The sequence below is a fragment of the Sinocyclocheilus grahami genome, unplaced genomic scaffold (assembly GCF_001515645.1).
Source record: "Sinocyclocheilus grahami isolate Dianchi unplaced genomic scaffold, SAMN03320097.WGS_v1.1 scaffold47.1, whole genome shotgun sequence".
In the NCBI taxonomy this organism is placed as follows: Eukaryota; Metazoa; Chordata; class Actinopteri; order Cypriniformes; family Cyprinidae; genus Sinocyclocheilus; species Sinocyclocheilus grahami.
Window position 1 is genome coordinate 1,393,151 of NW_015505226.1, and position 17,941 is coordinate 1,411,091.

The window sequence follows — 17,941 nt, forward strand, 5'->3', positions numbered from 1 at the left end:
GTTTTCCCCCCCCCCCCCCCCCCAAAAGTGGATGCATAAAAAGCTCAAAGCCTATTTCAAATGAAAGACATGGACTCCGTTTTTGATTTTACATACTTCCTGATAAAAGTTGTTAAATTACTGAGATTTTAACTTAACTTAACTTTAAATTACTGAGGTAAGATTTTTATCATAACAGCACCTTATGATGTATAGGCTGTCTGTATGTTAACTAGTAACCCTGCAGTTTTTGTAAAACAGTAGTTTTGTGTAAAATTAAATTAATGTTCTCTTATCAAGAATTTTTTTCTAATAATTTTGTTAATTTGTTTTAAAAATCACATTTTAAATAACAAATCATAATTTTATCCAGAAGAATCTGTCACACTATGTTTGAGAAAATGCTTCAGTGTGCTAAATTTAAGTTACTTAAAAATAACATTTTATCGCAATGCTAAATTTGTTGCAATTTTGCACTTTGACTTTTGACAGTCTGAGGTATTTGAATATTGTAACAAACAATAGTCTTTGACATCGTAATTGTATTGCATTGTTGTTTTAAATAGCAAATATTTTACTTAAAACATTCCTCATTAACACTTGTTCAGTTATGTGTAGTATATGTCATTGTGAAAAAAAGTAGTTTCAACATAGCTAGCTACTTTTTGGTAGTAACTTGTAGTGTAGCTAGCTATTTTTTCAAAAGGGTACCTTGACTGTAGCTTAACTACTTTAACTTATGAGTTGTTTCTCAGCCTCAAGGAGGCTCTTGGAAAAACTCCACTCAGATGGTCAGACAGGAGATGCAAGGTTGTCTTATGAAATGGTGTTGTCTTGGTTGTTGCATTAAAAAGACAGCCAGATAACTATTTAATATTTACTTCAAAATTATAGCTTTAATTTTTATTTTGTTTTATTCATACCATATTTAAAGAATAGTGTCCCAACAGTCAATGATAACATGAAAATATCAGGTCATTAAAAAAAAATAAAAATCTTAAGTCAAATAAATTTCTGTTGTAAAAAAAATACATTGTTCTATTTTCTAATTTATCAGCAAGAAATTACTTTTTGTGAGTACAATGTTTTATAACAGGAACTTTAATGGTCAGAAGTGTCGGGGGAAAAAACAAGTGTCTGTCAAAATTTAAAGTTGGAGAATGCAAAGTGGTCTTTCAGAGTATTTAACTATATTACAAAGTATATAAGTTTAAATTCAAAAGTATTAAGGATGACACACATTCCTCCTAAACACTAGATGGCAGTATGGCTCATTTATGCATTAACAACAACCTCACAAAGCTGGCCTGCATTCATCTCCAAAAGCCTGTTTTATATAGATAAAAGTATTTTGTTGTTTTACCTGCTGGTATTCCAATGCAGTCTTGAGATTTAGTGTTTGCACATTAAACAAAAACTTTCTATTTTATGGTTTAACACAAATTACTATTTCACACAAACACGTGGTGGTGAAATGAATTAATTTTGAATGAAGGTTGTTGTTGTTTTTTTTGGCAAAATTAATTTTCATTATTTGACTGCATAACCAACAATGTGTGGCTTGATCATAAAAAACAGTGGGGCTTGGATGTGACGTAGCTGCAGGTCAGAGAAGCCAGCTGCCTCGAGGTGCTTCCAAGTAGCACGGGTTGCCTCACAGCCATCACCGAAATAGTACCTGACAAACAGAGAAGTATAGACTTTCTTACTCTATAGATGGTTTCAACAGCAATAACATAAACAAACGTTACTGCGCACGCGCGCTTTTGTGGCCCTAACTTAACTTCCGGTAGACCTCCAAATAGAATCAATAACAGCAGCTAAGTAGTCCCTCAAGAGTAGATTATTTTTGATAAGCAAAATATGTTTGCTGCGTAAATCAGACGGACTTGTTGAAAATGCAAATTCATTCTCTGCCAGCAGGAGGTGCTGGCAGAGAGAAACCGAGGTTTCCCCAGTAACAGCTGTATACAAAGCAGTGCTGAGCTCACAAAAGCTGCTTTATCAGGCATATAACATGCAAGATTTTCTTCAGGTACTTTTGGAAATGCGGGTTGGGGTCGATGCATGTGATCCTGCAGCCCGTCGGGTAGTGCTCGAAGTTCGCCCCGGATCCGCAGCCCAGCTCCAGGATGCGCAGAGAGCCTTTCGTGGGGTAGAATTTGTCCAGGTTTCGAAATAGTTCCCTTTTGTTGTCGTTCATTTTGTCATTGTAGGAGATCGAGATTTTATAGACGATTAGAGGGAAGACGCGTTTGTAGAAAGACAAAAGTCCAATCACCTCCGCAATGTGCAGCGGTAGAGTGAGGACGTTGACTAAAAAAGCGCAAGCGTTCATAAACAGCGTCATTTTTAACGACAATTCTGACTGGAACTCTAAGCTACATTTGATATACAAGAGGTGAGGACGTTAGCTGTTGCGCGCACCTTGTGACAAATGACCAATCAAAACCAACGTCTTTAACGCATGTAATCTACTCCAGACAGGCAGTAATCCAGTCTGTCACCAGATGGCGTCCGTGTATAAATAAGTGGACCCTTCTTTCTTTTCCTCACTAAAAGTAACCCTCGAAGAAATGAATAGTAGTTTTGAGAAATATGTACAAACACAAACAATAATGACTCGTTCAAGGGCTCATACCTAATAAAAGCTTATTCTACATTGAGATCACATGACCAAATGAACACCACTCTTTTTAAAAGACAGCGATGACGCGTTTCAACGGTCATCAGCATCGTAAATCCTCCAAAGTTTTTTATATTTTCATTAAAAACATTTATGTACATTTATAACACTACACTTTGTATTATATTACCTTTGAATTAAATTATAAAAATATCTATATAAATATTTGTGGTAGTCTCCCATTCGACGGCATCCGTTGCTGAGAAACCCGGAAATGTGAAAAAAGGGTCCATTTATCTTATTAATGGAGTTTTTGAAAGTTTTTCACAGAAAGAATCGGTGTGTTGTTAAACAACAGTTAAATCTATTGAACGCACTGTAATATACCTTAAGCAAACTTAGCTACTAAGTTTCATAAAAATCTTATGTCTTTATGATTACTCACCGCATTTTACTCCAGCATACAAGAATACTGATTTAGAGCAACCCAACAAATAAGTTATAACAACTGAATGTTCTTAAACAGTAGGGGGAGCATTCCGTTTTATTTTCTTACAAACATTATGTAAACATTACTTTTAAATGTCCACTGAACATTCTGAAACAAGTAGTAACATTAAAAAAAACGAATAAAAAACGTTTAAGGAAAAAAAAAGTATTCCATTAATGATGTATAAATATTGTTTTTGTGCTAAATTGTTGAGAACATTTGAGACTAGATAACTTTGACAAACATTCTATTAATGTCACTGGAAGAATGTTTGTTCATAACTTTGAGAGAATCTAACCAGAATGTTTCTGTTAACTTGGTATATCTATCTATCTATCTATCTATCTATCTATCTATCTATCTATCTATCTATCTATCTTTCATCTTAATGCAATTATCCCTAAAATCCTCCATGGTGACTGAAATTAGGATTTAGGGCTTTCTTATTGAGATTAAGTTTACAGTAATATCTTTAGATGCTGTAAGCTCCTATAATACTTGCAGGCAACAGTCCCAAAAAATGTACATCGCAAACATAAAAATATACTCTGTTCATCTGCTCTGCAGACAGTGTCATGTGAAGATGCCTCTGTGTCCTATTTGACTCACACACAAAGTGGGGCTTCATCAGCACCAAGGACAGTGGCCAAACGCAGACATGGCTGGTGGCGCATTGCACGGCAAGGCTTCATCCACTTGGGGCTCATAGTGAGGACTTGAAAAAATACTCAGGTGGCCCAGAAGGGGGAGATAGAGGTAGTCTAACGCCGTTGTTGTTTCCTTTCACTTTCTAACAGGATAAGAGGAAGATGAACTATTGCCTGCAACATTTGACCTTGTAGTACCTGCTTCCTCAACCACACTGCTTGAACCAACCCCACAAAACAAACAATGCCACAGACTAGTCTTGCACTGACCACTGCACCTAAAACGCCAACGATACTTTTTTGTGCCCACATGTCCACATTTTGTGCCCACATGGTTCACATCCTGCATTTGAATGTAGATATTTTAAAGGAATAGTTCACCCAAAAATGAACATTTGCTGAAAATGTACTCTCCCTCAGGCCATCCAAGATGTAGATGAATTTGTTTCTTCAGCAGGATAGATTTGGAGAAATTTTGCATTAAATCACTTAGAGAAAGCAAAAGGACATGAGGTTTGAAGTTTGATGTCTTAATAATGTATTTGTTAATTACAAACACGCAGCTTTTGCTTCACCAGATGTTAACTGATGGACATCTGTTGATGAGGTGACTGGTTAAGTGATGCAATTCTAAATTTCTCCAAATCTGTTTCGATGAAGAAACAAACTCATCTACATATTAGATGGCCAATATTTTCATCAAATTCTCATTTTTGGGTGATCTATTTCTTTGTGACTTTTTGCTACAGAGACATTGCAGCTTTTGCTTCACCAGATGTTAACTTGAAGAAACAAACTCATCTACATATTAGATGGCCAATATTTTCATCAAATTCTCATTTTTGGGTGATCTATTTCTTTGTGACTTTTTGCTACAGAGACATTTTAAAACATACAAAAACCTCAAACAAGTTTTTGTAGGAACAAGTGTTGTGTATAGCAGAATTATTCCAGGTAACCATAGTGAAGATGTTGAAATGTGGCTTATATGTGCCAACATAGAAATATCACCATTTAATTTGAAAGCCAGTGCCATATGATGATGCTTGTTACCATAAATGACAGAAAATTTTATTCTATATTGTTTATTGTGTGTTCTGAAAGAACTTCCAAAATTTGCGAGTAGCCTATAGAATTTAATTTTAATTTAAAATTATTATTATTAGTAGTAGTAGTATTATTATTATTTTTAAATCAAACAGTCCTGATCCAATTAAAAAAATTAAATTTGAGACAGTTTAACAATTGTTGGAACAGAAATTAGAAGATTAGATTAAATTGACTGAGAAGTGGTAAATATAATTAGACTCACATCATTGTGATTGATATTCCCTTTTAGCGCTGTTTCGCTTACGTTGCAGCGTTCTGTCGGTCAGTACGGAAGTCGGAAGTAGGGTACTTACAGACGCTCCCTAACAATTTGCTGAGAGTCATCAATTATGCAGGCTAGCCGTACGCACTGGGAAGGAAGATAGCGGCAGCAATATGGCGACATCCGCAGTTTCTCCTGGGTCTTTTAAACATCCTTAGGCACGCAAGATCTACATGGATCGCTCTTAATGCGAAAAAGTAAGTAGACTTTATCTTGTCTACAGCGCAAGTGTTGTGGTTTTTTAGGTGTTTATAGCCTGTTCTGAGCGTGTCTTATACCTGGACTCATCTGCCGCAGAGCGGTCTCTCGCGCTCAGCATCTTTTCTGCTCAAAGATGTGGATAGGCTTGCTGCAGGAAACGCAGGAAAACGCCAATTAACACGCCAGACACTACTAACAGCTATAGTACTGTTCACACAGAGGCTATGCAAAGGGTGGGAAAAGTCTGATTGAGGTAAATGAGGGTGTTGGCCTGGCGCTGGAAACATAACATTAGTGTGCGTGTCGAAATGTAGAACATACGCATACCATGGGACAGGCAAGTACGACCGCCGCAAACTTTATTGCATGGGAATATTGTGCGGACAGACTGACGCAAGACGCAGTATTAAACATTCAGATATCATTTGTGACTGTTTTGCAACGTAACATGTCAAAATCACTAATGTGGCAGTTTTTTAGTTCCCCTGCGCCTGCATTCCCCCTCCCTTCGAGTCACCCTCGCCATACTTCTTTGGGCTGGACTGCCTAGAATCGTTGCGTTTCCGTTTTTGCCTTTAAAAACGGGGACTACTGCCCTCGTTTTCTCACTCACTCCTTCCTAAAGCTTTAGCGGCATGATGTGCCCGACCGTGTGCGGGGTTACGGGTTAAATCAAGAGAGGACGGTCTGACTGCACGGGTGTGGTGCTGGAGTGGACAAGAGTCCCAGATGTTCTTGAAGTGTTCTGATGCGAATGCTGTTGAAACCTAGTTGGATAGAAACCCGAGACGTCGCAGGCACGACTGTCTGAGACGTCAGTGGCGTTCAGATTGAGATGTTTCACAGATTGATTCGCTGGCTCGTGCCTTTGCACGAGCTCCCCTTAGCTCCACTGCAGTATTTCAGTCGAGAGAGTGGGGCCCACGCGTGTACAGACAGATGCCATAATTACCGCAAACAAACTTGGGCATCCTGATCCGTAAATCCCATAACATGCAGCGCCTTCAAAAGTATATTTTTGCCATCGCACACGCTTTATGAATTATACTTGCTTTGAAATGATGAGGACCGTGTTCTAAATGAGGTGTAGCCCATGTTACTGTTGGCGTAACCAAACAAATATTAAAGGCAAAATGTGAGATAGCTAAATGTAGTCAAACAAGGGCATATCTGTGTGTTTATGTGTGTTGAAATATGAAAGACGGAGTAATAGTCGGATTTTGCGGCCCACACGGGATAGGCCGGCGAGGTTCGTCCTCGTGACAGCTGTGCAGCTCCCCTCTCCTCTATGTACAGTGCCAGAGGCTGACCATTCGCTTTCCATATCATTTAGTTAAAGACATCAAATGCGGAAAAGTCGCTTTAGTCGGGATGTTTCATCGTGGCTTGAGGCAGCCACTGTAATCCCCCACCCTTCAATCACTTAGTCTAGAGGACAAGCGTGAGCTCGCGCTGAGCGGTGCTGAACGGACAGCGCCGCTCAGACTCGCCATTCGACGGCATCTAGAAGACAGTGGACTTGTCTCGGCTTCCTGAAAACATACGACACTTCTTGCTTGATAAGGAATACCTTTGCGATGGTATGGGAACGTACAGTGTACCAGAGATGAGAACAGGCAATGAATTTGCTTGAAGGCACGTAAGTAGCCTAACCTGTCTAATGGCATCGGTTATTTAGGATTTAACGTGTAGGTCAGGCGTTTTTAACTTGGGGCAATCGAAAAATGGAGGACGTAAGCTACCATTTCTTTTTCTATAACCAACGTTGGCAAAACACCTTAGTCTATAAGAAAGAAAATGCAGTAGTTTTGTTCAGGTCGTTGTGTGTAGGCTATATACTGTATTGTCAGGGCCTGTCTATCTGATGTATCACCTTGAGGTGAGGCGTCTCTACAGTATCCCAGGAAGGAGACTTGGAGGTTGGACACAGTCTACGTGTAACTTAAAACGCACATCATAGTGTTTACTCTGTATGTCTTTTGTCTACACACCGTCCATTTTTGAAAAATTACTTTGTTGCTTTACCTAATGTGTCTATGGCAAGCTGGTTTAATAAACATTCATTAAAACAAACTACTAATGCAATTTTAAAAAATACTTAATTTAATAGTTAATTTTAATAACGGGTAAGTAGATAGTGACTAGTATCTTTTTCAATTTTGCTATTGACTATTCATTATATAAGTAATCATTCTTTTGTTTCTAGTAGGCTAACTAATAAGTTCTACTACCTAATGAATGAACTAATAATACATTGTACTACCTAAGCAATACGGAAACGGGATCATATACCAGCAATAGTTGGAATACTAATTGCAAATGCTACTATGTTCTGAATAAGTGCTAGTGAGTAACTCTACTTGTTACTATTGTAAAAAACAACTAGTGTCTAATGAACAAGTTTTAAATAAAACAAAGATTATTAAATGTTATTTGCCTCTTCTTAGTAATTATTTGTGAAATTTACCAGCAATTTCTAGGCGAAAATTGTTTCAAAGTCATTTTTATTTAATGAATACTGAATAATGAAAAGATGAATACTAGTCACAGTTGGATTGCTTTAAAATATAGATGCCAGTTAAATAATGTTAGATTACATGAATAAATGTTAAACATACTTGCTATAATATCTGCTGTAGATCAGGAAGCCTTTTAATGGTGTTTTAATGGTGACAAAATCACCCATCATATTGAGCAGTTCTGCTACCTAATGAACAGTTATTAGTAAAACTGGAACAAGTACCAGCAGTAATTGAAATACATATTAGTTGAAACTGAATACTTGATTTCTGAACTAAGAAATAAGTACTTATTTTTACTGAATAACTACTAGTAACTAACTGAGTAGATGCCCGTCACTATTGGAATATAAACTGTAGGATTATAGGATTGCTTAATAGTAATTTAAAATAAATGCAAGTAAAAAAAAAAAAACATCCTAGTTTAAAGGAGTAAATGTTAAAACGACTTGCCATAAGTTTGCTGTCGATCAGGAAGCCTTCTTTTTTTAATGGTGATATAGTCGCCCATCATAAAGAGCAATGTCATGTGACCGTGGGCACTTCACTATTGATTTGGGCGGTGCTGAGTCTGACTTAACTGAATCAGTGTATCAATTTTTGGTGTATAAATAATTAACAGACTGTGTCATTAAGGATATAGAGAACAGGGATTCAGCATTGGACATCATATAAAACAATCCCGCAAAAAGAAAAATGATAAGAGAATCATTAGTGTTGGCTGTTAGGTTTAATATTTTTGAAAGTAAATGTGAAAGAATGTGATGTCTGTATGACACATCATATAGCACTTACATGAGTTAAGATATACAGATGTCTGGAGATGATGGTCTTCAAACAACCAGCTTCAGTAATCAGTTGAAGAGGGCATCATGTCATTAATGGTTATGTGCGCTTATACGAAGTGCTTATGTGCTCATATGCTTTTCTTATTTTTGCTTGTCTAATTAGTTTAGTACTAGAAAAGGATACGTTTTACATTGATCTCTGGACCATAAATGCAAGTCAGCTCTGCGATAGAAAATGCCTGTAAAAGGACATTCTGGAAGAGGAATAGCCCAGTTTAGTGGATCCTGAGGGACTAGACTGGGACTGACTCTGCGACACACACCTGGAACACAGAAGAGGGTGACAAAGTAGTACTAATGTCATTTAAAGTTTTTTGTCTGCACATTTGTGATAAATCTACTTGAAAATGATTGTTCTTCACCGACAAAACTCTATGGGGGAAGTTAAACTGTTAACTTGCAATAGAACTGCTACATCAAGTGTAGTGTGTAAATTCTACAAATTGTCATGAGTGCAAGTGTAACTAATGCTCCTTTATTGGAGTAAAGGGTTTTATTGTGCTACATTGTTTGGTATTTGGTATTTGTTGCAACAGTGCAGGACCAAAGTCAAATATATATATACTTTAAACGGTAGTGTGTGTGTGTGTATATACACACACACAGACACATTACTGTTTAGAGTTTGGGGTCTGTTATTTTTTTTAAAGAAAATAATATTTACTTAAGAATGCATATAACAATAATTAAAAAAAATCTAATAAAGTGTAAATAAATAAACAAAGCAGCACAAATATTTTCAACATTGCGATAATATTGTGCAACATTGTTTGATATTTGTTGCAACAGTGCAAGACCAAAGTCAGTATATGTGTGTGTGTATATATATATATATATATATATATATATATATATATATATATATTAACTCATTACTAATGGAATGTAAACTATAAGATTGCTTAATAGTAATTTAAAATAAATGCAAGTAAAAAAAAAAAAACATCCTAGTTTAAAGGAGTAAATGTTAAAACGACTTGCCATAAGTTTGCTGTCGATCAGGAAGCCTTCTTTTTTTAATGGTGATATAGTCGCCCATCATAAAGAGCAATGTCATGTGACCGTGGGCACTTCACTATTGATTTGGGCGGTGCTGAGTCTGACTTAACTGAATCAGTGTATCAATTTTTGGTGTATAAATAATTAACAGACTGTGTCATTAAGGATATAGAGAACAGGGATTCAGCATTGGACATCATATAAAACAATCCCGCAAAAAGAAAAATGATAAGAGAATCATTAGTGTTGGCTGTTAGGTTTAATATTTTTGAAAGTAAATGTGAAAGAATGTGATGTCTGTATGACACATCATATAGCACTTACATGAGTTAAGATATACAGATGTCTGGAGATGATGGTCTTCAAACAACCAGCTTCAGTAATCAGTTGAAGAGGGCATCATGTCATTAATGGTTATGTGCGCTTATACGAAGTGCTTATGTGCTCATATGCTTTTCTTATTTTTGCTTGTCTAATTAGTTTAGTACTAGAAAAGGATACGTTTTACATTGATCTCTGGACCATAAATGCAAGTCAGCTCTGCGATAGAAAATGCCTGTAAAAGGACATTCTGGAAGAGGAATAGCCCAGTTTAGTGGATCCTGAGGGACTAGACTGGGACTGACTCTGCGACACACACCTGGAACACAGAAGAGGGTGACAAAGTAGTACTAATGTCATTTAAAGTTTTTTGTCTGCACATTTGTGATAAATCTACTTGAAAATGATTGTTCTTCACCGACAAAACTCTATGGGGGAAGTTAAACTGTTAACTTGCAATAGAACTGCTACATCAAGTGTAGTGTGTAAATTCTACAAATTGTCATGAGTGCAAGTGTAACTAATGCTCCTTTATTGGAGTAAAGGGTTTTATTGTGCTACATTGTTTGGTATTTGGTATTTGTTGCAACAGTGCAGGACCAAAGTCAAATATATATATACTTTAAATGGTAGTGTGTGTGTGTGTGTGTGTGTGTGTGTATATACACACACACACACACACACACATTACTGTTTAAAAGTTTAGAGTTTGGGGTCTGTTATTTTTTTTAAAGAAAATAATATTTACTTAAGAATGCATATAACAATAATTAAAAAAAATCTAATAAAGTGTAAATAAATAAACAAAGCAGCACAAATATTTTCAACATTGCGATAATATTGTGCAACATTGTTTGATATTTGTTGCAACAGTGCAAGACCAAAGTCAGTATATGTGTGTGTGTATATATATATATATATATATATATATATATTTGATAAATTTTTAATGAGCCAAAAAGAATTCACGTCACAGCTCTGCAGTTTGCACTGGCTACCAATTTAGCAGACACTTTTATCCAAAGCGACTTAGAAATGAGGACAATGGAAGCGATCAAAATTAACAAAAGAGCAATGATATGCAAGTTCTATAAAAAGTCTTGGTTAGCTTAACGCAGTACATGTAGCAAGGTTTTTTAAAATTATTATTATATAATAAATAAAAAGAAAACAGAATAGAAAAAGAATAGATGTGAGTTCAATTTCTCTAGCCACACCCAGGCCTGATTACTGCCAGACCTGTTCGCAATCAAGAAATCTCTTAAATAGGACCTGCCTGACAAAGTGAAGTAGACCAAAAGATCCTCAGAACTGCAAGTTATTGCAAACGCTTGATTGCAGTTGTTGCCTGGTATTTCCTGGTAGATGGCTGCGTTGATTGTGGACTTCAGAAAACACAGTGGACCAACACCAGCAGATTACATGGCAGCCCAAATCATCACTGACTGTGGAAACTTCACACTGGACTTCAAGCAACTTGGTTTCTGTGCCTCTCCACTCTTCCTCCAGACTCTGGGACCTTGATTTCCAAATGAAATGCAAAATGTACTTTCATCTGAAAAGAGGACTTTGGATCACTGAGCAACAATCCAGTTATTTTTCTCCACAGCCCAGGTAAGATGCTTCTGACGTTGTCTCTGATTCAGGAGTGGCTTGACACGAGGAATGCGACATTTGTAGCCCAGTGTATAGGATTCGTCTGTGCATAGTGGCTCTTGATGCGCTGACACCAGCCTCAGTCCACTCCTTGTGAAGCTCCCCCAAATTCTTGCTGGTGCACCTTTTCCTACCACACTTTTCCCTTCCACTCAACTTTCTATGAATATGCTTGGATACAGCACTCTGTGAACAACCAGCTTCTTTAGCAATGGAATTTTGTGGCTTACCCTCCTTGTGGAGGGTGTCAAGGACTTCTGTCAAGTCAGCAGTCTTCCCCATGATTGTGTAGCCTACTGACCCAGACTGAGAGACCATTTAAAGGCTCAGGAAACCTTTGCAGATGTTTTGAGGTAATTAGCTGATTAGGGTATGACACCATGACTTTCACAATATTCAAATTTTCTGAGACACTGAATTTTGGGTTTTCATTATCTGTAAGCCATAATCATAAAATTTCAAGAAATAAAGGCTTGAAATATTTCACTCTGTGTAATGAATCTATATAATATATGGGTTTCACATTCTGAAATGAGTGACAAAAAATATTGACCTTTTTCATGATATTCAAATTTTTTGAGATGTGCCTATACATGTATAGTACACACACACACACACTACTGTTGAAAAGTTTTGAGTTTGGGGTCAGTTCTATCTATATCTGTCTGTCTCTATCTATCTATCTATCTATCTATCTAGAAAGATAGATATACACAAAAATGCTGGAATTTAACTAGATTATTTTACACAAAATGTACTTAAAATTCACAAAAAAAAGTTAAAAGTAAATTGTTTATCTATTTATAAGTGGATTTTGGAATTGGACAGAGTTGATCTCAAAATGGCCAGATATTGGCTGACTAATCAGTCTGGTCAATATATCCGGTCCGTCACTCCAAACATAAATGGCAAAGGGGCACAGTTAATTTTGTCTTATTTGTTCATTATCAGTATTCTCTATCCTATGGAGTCTTTATGGCAGTCTTTATTGACTTTATTGATACATCATGTGTTGTTTTTTCTGTATTATTTAGGTTATGAGAATCAGTCAGAAACAAGATTATATCCATCTTGTGCTATAGAGATTCATTGTCAACAGTCAGCACACAAATACAAAAATGCATCTTTGCAATAGAAATTAAAGGGTTAGTTCACCCAAAACTGAAGATTCTGTCATTAATTACTCACCCTTATGTCGTTCAAAACCCGTAAGACCTTTGTTCATCTTCAGAACACAAATTAAGATATTTTTGATGGAATCTGAGAGATTTCTGACCCTCCCATTGATAGCAATGTAATTAACACGATCGACATCCAGAAACATAGCAAGGAGATATGTAAAGTAATCCATGTGACATCAGGGGTACAACTTTATTCAACAATTCATCTCCTCCGCATCACTGTAGCACCGTTTTGGAGGGTATCCACTAAACGCAAACAGCGTATGCTGTTCTGTGTCAGCCGCACAACACGGATACATTTTCTACATTTATTTACACTTTGATTTGAACGAAAACAATGTATCTGTGTGGTGCTGCTGACACAGAACAGCATACGCTGTTTGCGTTCCGTGGATACTCTCCAAAACGGCGCTACGGTCTTGAACGAAGGTCTTACGGGTTTGGAACGACACGAGGGTGAGTAATTAATGACAGAATTTTCATTTTTGGGTGAACTAACCCTTTAAGTAAGATCAAAGCAGGTGAAATAGTTCCTGTAAGAACATAATACATCACAAATGTGAAATGACAAGTATGACTTGACAATAATGTTGTCTTCTAACTTGTTAAGACTACAGTCTTGAGCAGCTGGACATTTGCGTGATGAGATTAACTCTTTAGAAAGAATCCTCCATTTTATATTGTCTGAGAAGAAAAAGCACAACAGTCATAAAGTGTTTCATCATCATAGTGTGTCTAATGTATAACCTTAGTATAAAATGAGTAAAGTGGAGAGTTTGTGATATAGTCATTGAATATGTCTGAATGTTTAATATGATGTTTGTTTTTTTTGGAATGGGCTTGATGACATCATGGACTGGAATATTAGTTAGATAATCCAGGTCATCACAGAGGGTTGATAAGGGCAGTAATGCAGTTATGACCTTACCCTCTAATGTACAGTCTCTCTGTCTCTCTCACGCACACACATGTACAGGTAGAGCCTCCAGTGCTGCAGCACATTTGGTATTATTCTGCTTGGTCATCTACTTCTTAATGGACGTAATGAATGTGTGTGTGTGTGAGTGTAAGAGTGAGAAAAAGAGCAAGAGGGAGAGCTTTTTGTTTGATTTGTTTGTGTGGCATTATTTGCTTTGTTTAACATCTTTTGAATTTTAATTTCTGTTCTTTTTCTTTCCTCACTGTTCCCTTTCTGCATCTGTCCGGGTACCTCCCTCTCCCCTCCTTTTCCTAGAGCTGGCTGTCCTGAATGGCTTCTAAATAAAGAGGACTCTGCTGCAGGATGACAATATGGCTGCGCAGCTGCTTGCACCTCCAGGACCCAATAGCTTCAAGAGGTTCACCCCAGAGACTTTGGCCAACATCGAGAAGCGCATCGCTGAGGAGGAGAAGAAGCAGCCTGTTAAGCCCAGATCTGACAGCAGTCACCGCGATGACGATGATGACAACAAACTGCGACCCAACACTGACTTGGAAGCGGGGAAAGGCGTACCCTTTATTTATGGGGACGTCCCTTCTAACATGTTGGCTGTGCCCCTGGAGGACTTGGACCCCTTCTATTTGAACAAGAAAGTGAGTGAGCTTTGAGCCCATATCATCCCTGATATAATTCATCTTCCATGTAGGTGGAAAAGAGTTTTCCTCACTATGATGATTTAAGAATTGTTCTAAATGCTTCACTCTCCAACATCTGGGAGAACTGAAGGAAAGAAAGAGTGGTGGAAAGGTTTGGAAAAGTGCAGAAAGGATAATGAGTGGTGGCGATATATGTTGGTGAATCAAACTTGCAAACTTATACATATGTTTGGATGGATGAACAGATTAGATGATATAGTTACAAATAAGCATGAGGAATTACAATTTCTTTAAAAAAAAAGTGGTTAGTAAAGATATTTGTTGAAATTGAGGTTTCTCAACAAAAGTTCATTGACAACTAACAATTTGCAGTATTTTCTCGCCTGTATTTTGGGTTAAAATGAAAGTTGAAGTTCACCCAAAAATGAAAATTCTGAAAATGAAAATGAAAATACTCACCTAAAACTGTATGGGTTTTGTTCTTTTGTTGAACACAAAATAATATATTTTTAAGAATATGGGTAACCAAACAGTAGGTGGTCCATTAATTTCCAAAGTATGGAAAAAAAATACTATGGAAGTCAATGGGGGCTGCAACTGTTTGGTTATCCATAGTCTTCAAAATATCTACTTTTATTTAAGAAAATTAAACAGGTTTGGAACAACTTACGGGTATGTTTCATTTTTGGGTAAATCTCTTTAAAATCACATAAAAATTTTAATTTTAGATGTAAACCACATAAAATATAGATAGTGTTAGCTTGCTTTATGTAATGTTATTAAGAAAGTCCTAATATTTAATTTTAACATTTCAATTTGAACAAACCCTCATCTGAGCAATTAATTGATATAAGGAATATATATAAAAAAATAATTTTTTCCTTATTTGAAATGGCATTGGATCGTTCATACTGAAGTGAACGGTTTGGTAAACTGTGATCTTCCAGTGTCAGAATGTACAGTTTTCTCCTGATTTTAAGGCAAGCGTAATTCTAGTGTGTACAAACATTATTTGTTTGTTTAAATGTTTCCTATTCAATATCAATGGACAGAGTAGGTATTGTTTATTAATTGTTTATTGATGTTGGTGGAGTCCTGGCCTGGAGATAGAGTTCTATAAGAATAGCAGTAACGAGGTGGAGAATTAGGTGAATTAGGGCATGATAGAGATTAAAAATTATATCTCAAATTTTTCAGGCATTTGAATATGTTCGATACTTTATATTTTGTATTTGCTATGAGATGACTTGTGTTTTTTTTCATCTGATATTCAAAATGTGACAAAGTACTCAACTCCATTACTTGAATGAAAGTACAGATACTGCTTAAGTACAATACTCAAGTAAATGTACTTAGTTACTGTCCGCCTCTGAAAATGTCTAAAGCAAATAAAATACATAAAAAATTGAAATAATCAGTCTTACAAACAATTTTTATTAAATAACTTAAATTAACTTTTTAAAAATACAAATTAAAAATACAAAGTGATAAATAATATTTACATACAGTATTTTTTACTAAAACATTGTGATACATGCAAAATGCCAAATTTTTTGATGGATGATGCAAACAAATCTTTGCATCTTTTGATTTTTTAATCCATTAATTCGAACAGGCAACTAAAACAGAACTGAAGCAAACTCTAATCAGCTCTAATGCTGTTTTTTCTACTGAAGTTTAAATCAGAGATGCTACAACATGTCTTTTTTTGAATTCTCACACTTGCAGGTTTTGAGATAAGAAAGGATTGTGAAATTAGTCTCAAAAGTGCATTCAGATCATTACAATATTCACTGTGTTGCACAGTATTCGCAAGTTTATATAATCAGCAAACTCATAGCAAATACAGAATGTTGCAAATATTTCATATATTGCCCAGCTAATGTAAACACTTTACAAATAATTTACAAAATTTTCCCTGTGTGTGTGTATTCTCCTTATGGTTAGTTGGTAAGAACTTTTCAGTGGCAGTGTGTGTGTATGGGTAATGGAGCGGTGCACCCACATCAGCACCTCCTTGTTGGTACACTAGAGGTATGTGTTACATAACCAAGAACAGTGTAGCATGTGTTATACAGTGGGAGTAGAGGAGATATTTTTGAGAGAAAATTAGTAGAGGAAACAGAATATTTGTCTTGTCTGTGTTTTTATCATCTTTTGCACACTTTACCATAACCACCTCGCATTACCAGAAATAATGTGCATTGCTGCCAGCGTGTTCCATCCAACATATTCCATCCCCGTTTCTGCCCTCCCTTCTTCTCTACCTCTTGGCATTGGTATTTTTTTGTTATAACTGCAGCAGCTGTGGTATACTCATGCATTGTGGGGAAGGGTTAAAGTGAATAAAGAGAGAAGAGGAAAGCAGGGAAGAACTGCAGAGTTGCAGTTCTACTGGTCCCTTGACTAGTGGGGTGAAAGAGCCATTCACAATGTCATGGGCGGATAAACCTACAAGAAGCCCTGTAGTCACATGTGTTTGTTTGTTTGTGACTGAGTGATATGGGATGCAGTTTTCTGATGGCAGTCTGTGTGTGAGGCTTTGACCTCTTGAGACAGATGTAAAAAGTTATTTTAAACTGACTGTCAGCATGCAAAATTGCTACTAACGTAACATCAATGCAAGAACAAAATGTATGCAACTTAAACTGGATACAGAGGAGTCATAAAATCTCCAACATTTGATCTGGAGTGCAATAAAGAAGAAAAAATTATCAGTTTAAAACGGCTATTATTCAGGCTCGTGATTCGTCAGAACGCAAAACGGAATGTAGCGTTTGGTGGCGCTACATCGCTACTTGCTAGAAAAAGTAGTTAGCTACAGGAAAAGCTACACTGTTTTAAAAGTAGTGTCGCTACTGAAAAATGTACATACGCTAGTAGTGTCGCAACTTGTAGCTAGCTACTCCCCAACACTGGTTATGAGTGACTATATTTTGCTTGTAACATATTTTTCGCTATAGTATTACTTATTTTTAAATAAATAAAATCTTGTAACCTTTTTATTTATATATTATTATTCCATTCCATTCCAATTGATTTGATTTATTTTATTTTATTAATTAGTAGATACATTAATGGATGGTTGATTATTATGAATGATAATATTTTGTTTATACTATTTTTTGTATCTATATTACTTTTTTCATTTTTATTTTATTAGTACATACATTAATGGATGGTATATTATTATGAGTGATTATATTTTGTTTATGCCGTATTTACCATATTTTGTATCTATATTATTATTATTCCTATTGCTTAATTTAGCAATACTGAAAATATTATCAGTCGTGTCATTATAAATTTATTCAGACAGATAGATACACCTTAGCGGTTCTTGAAAGTTGTACATAAAGACGTGTTGGTTAGCGGTTGGATGGGGTGTTGGCCATTTGAGGCCTTACGGTAAGTGCATTCAGTGATGTTGAGTAGATCGGATATACTTGGAGTTAAGTGCAACAGTGATGCTATATCCAGTTTTTCCACTATTGACCCCCCCCCCCCCTTTTCCTTAACCTCCTCCC

General features: G+C 36.2%; 2 protein-coding genes across 3 annotated transcripts in view; one reads left to right on the top strand and one right to left on the bottom strand.

Moving 5' to 3' along the window:
• Positions 1–964: 964 nt before the first annotated feature.
• LOC107582798 (methyltransferase-like protein 7B) lies at positions 965–2,426 on the bottom strand. Its single transcript, XM_016268821.1, has 2 exons — positions 1,971–2,426; positions 965–1,657 (listed from the first exon to the last, which is right to left on the bottom strand). The coding sequence occupies exons 1-2, from the start codon at positions 2,327–2,329 to the stop codon at positions 1,510–1,512; spliced, it is 507 nt and encodes a 168-aa protein (XP_016124307.1). The 5' UTR covers positions 2,330–2,426; the 3' UTR covers positions 965–1,509.
• A 2,750-nt stretch (positions 2,427–5,176) lies between these two features.
• The window catches only part of LOC107582701 (sodium channel protein type 8 subunit alpha-like), a 58,238-nt gene continuing 45,473 nt past the window's right edge, over positions 5,177–17,941 (top strand). For both annotated transcript variants that reach the window (XM_016268638.1, XM_016268639.1), the window contains exons 1-2: positions 5,177–5,311; positions 14,074–14,411. In XM_016268638.1, the coding sequence (XP_016124124.1) occupies positions 14,130–14,411 (282 nt within the window). In that variant the 5' untranslated portion in view covers positions 5,177–5,311; positions 14,074–14,129. The remainder of the gene's footprint in view (positions 5,312–14,073; positions 14,412–17,941) is intronic.

What these genes read in the sequence shown, in the direction of transcription:
- LOC107582798 (XM_016268821.1), bottom strand. Translation starts at nt 2,329, where the DNA reads ATGACGCTGTTTATGAACGCTTGCGCTTTTTTAGTCAACGTCCTCACT. An exon ending in TGCCTGATAAAGCAGCTTTT is followed by an intron (nt 1,658 to 1,970) that starts GTGAGCTCAGCA and finishes TCTGTTTGTCAG; the next exon opens with GTACTATTTCGGTGATGGCT.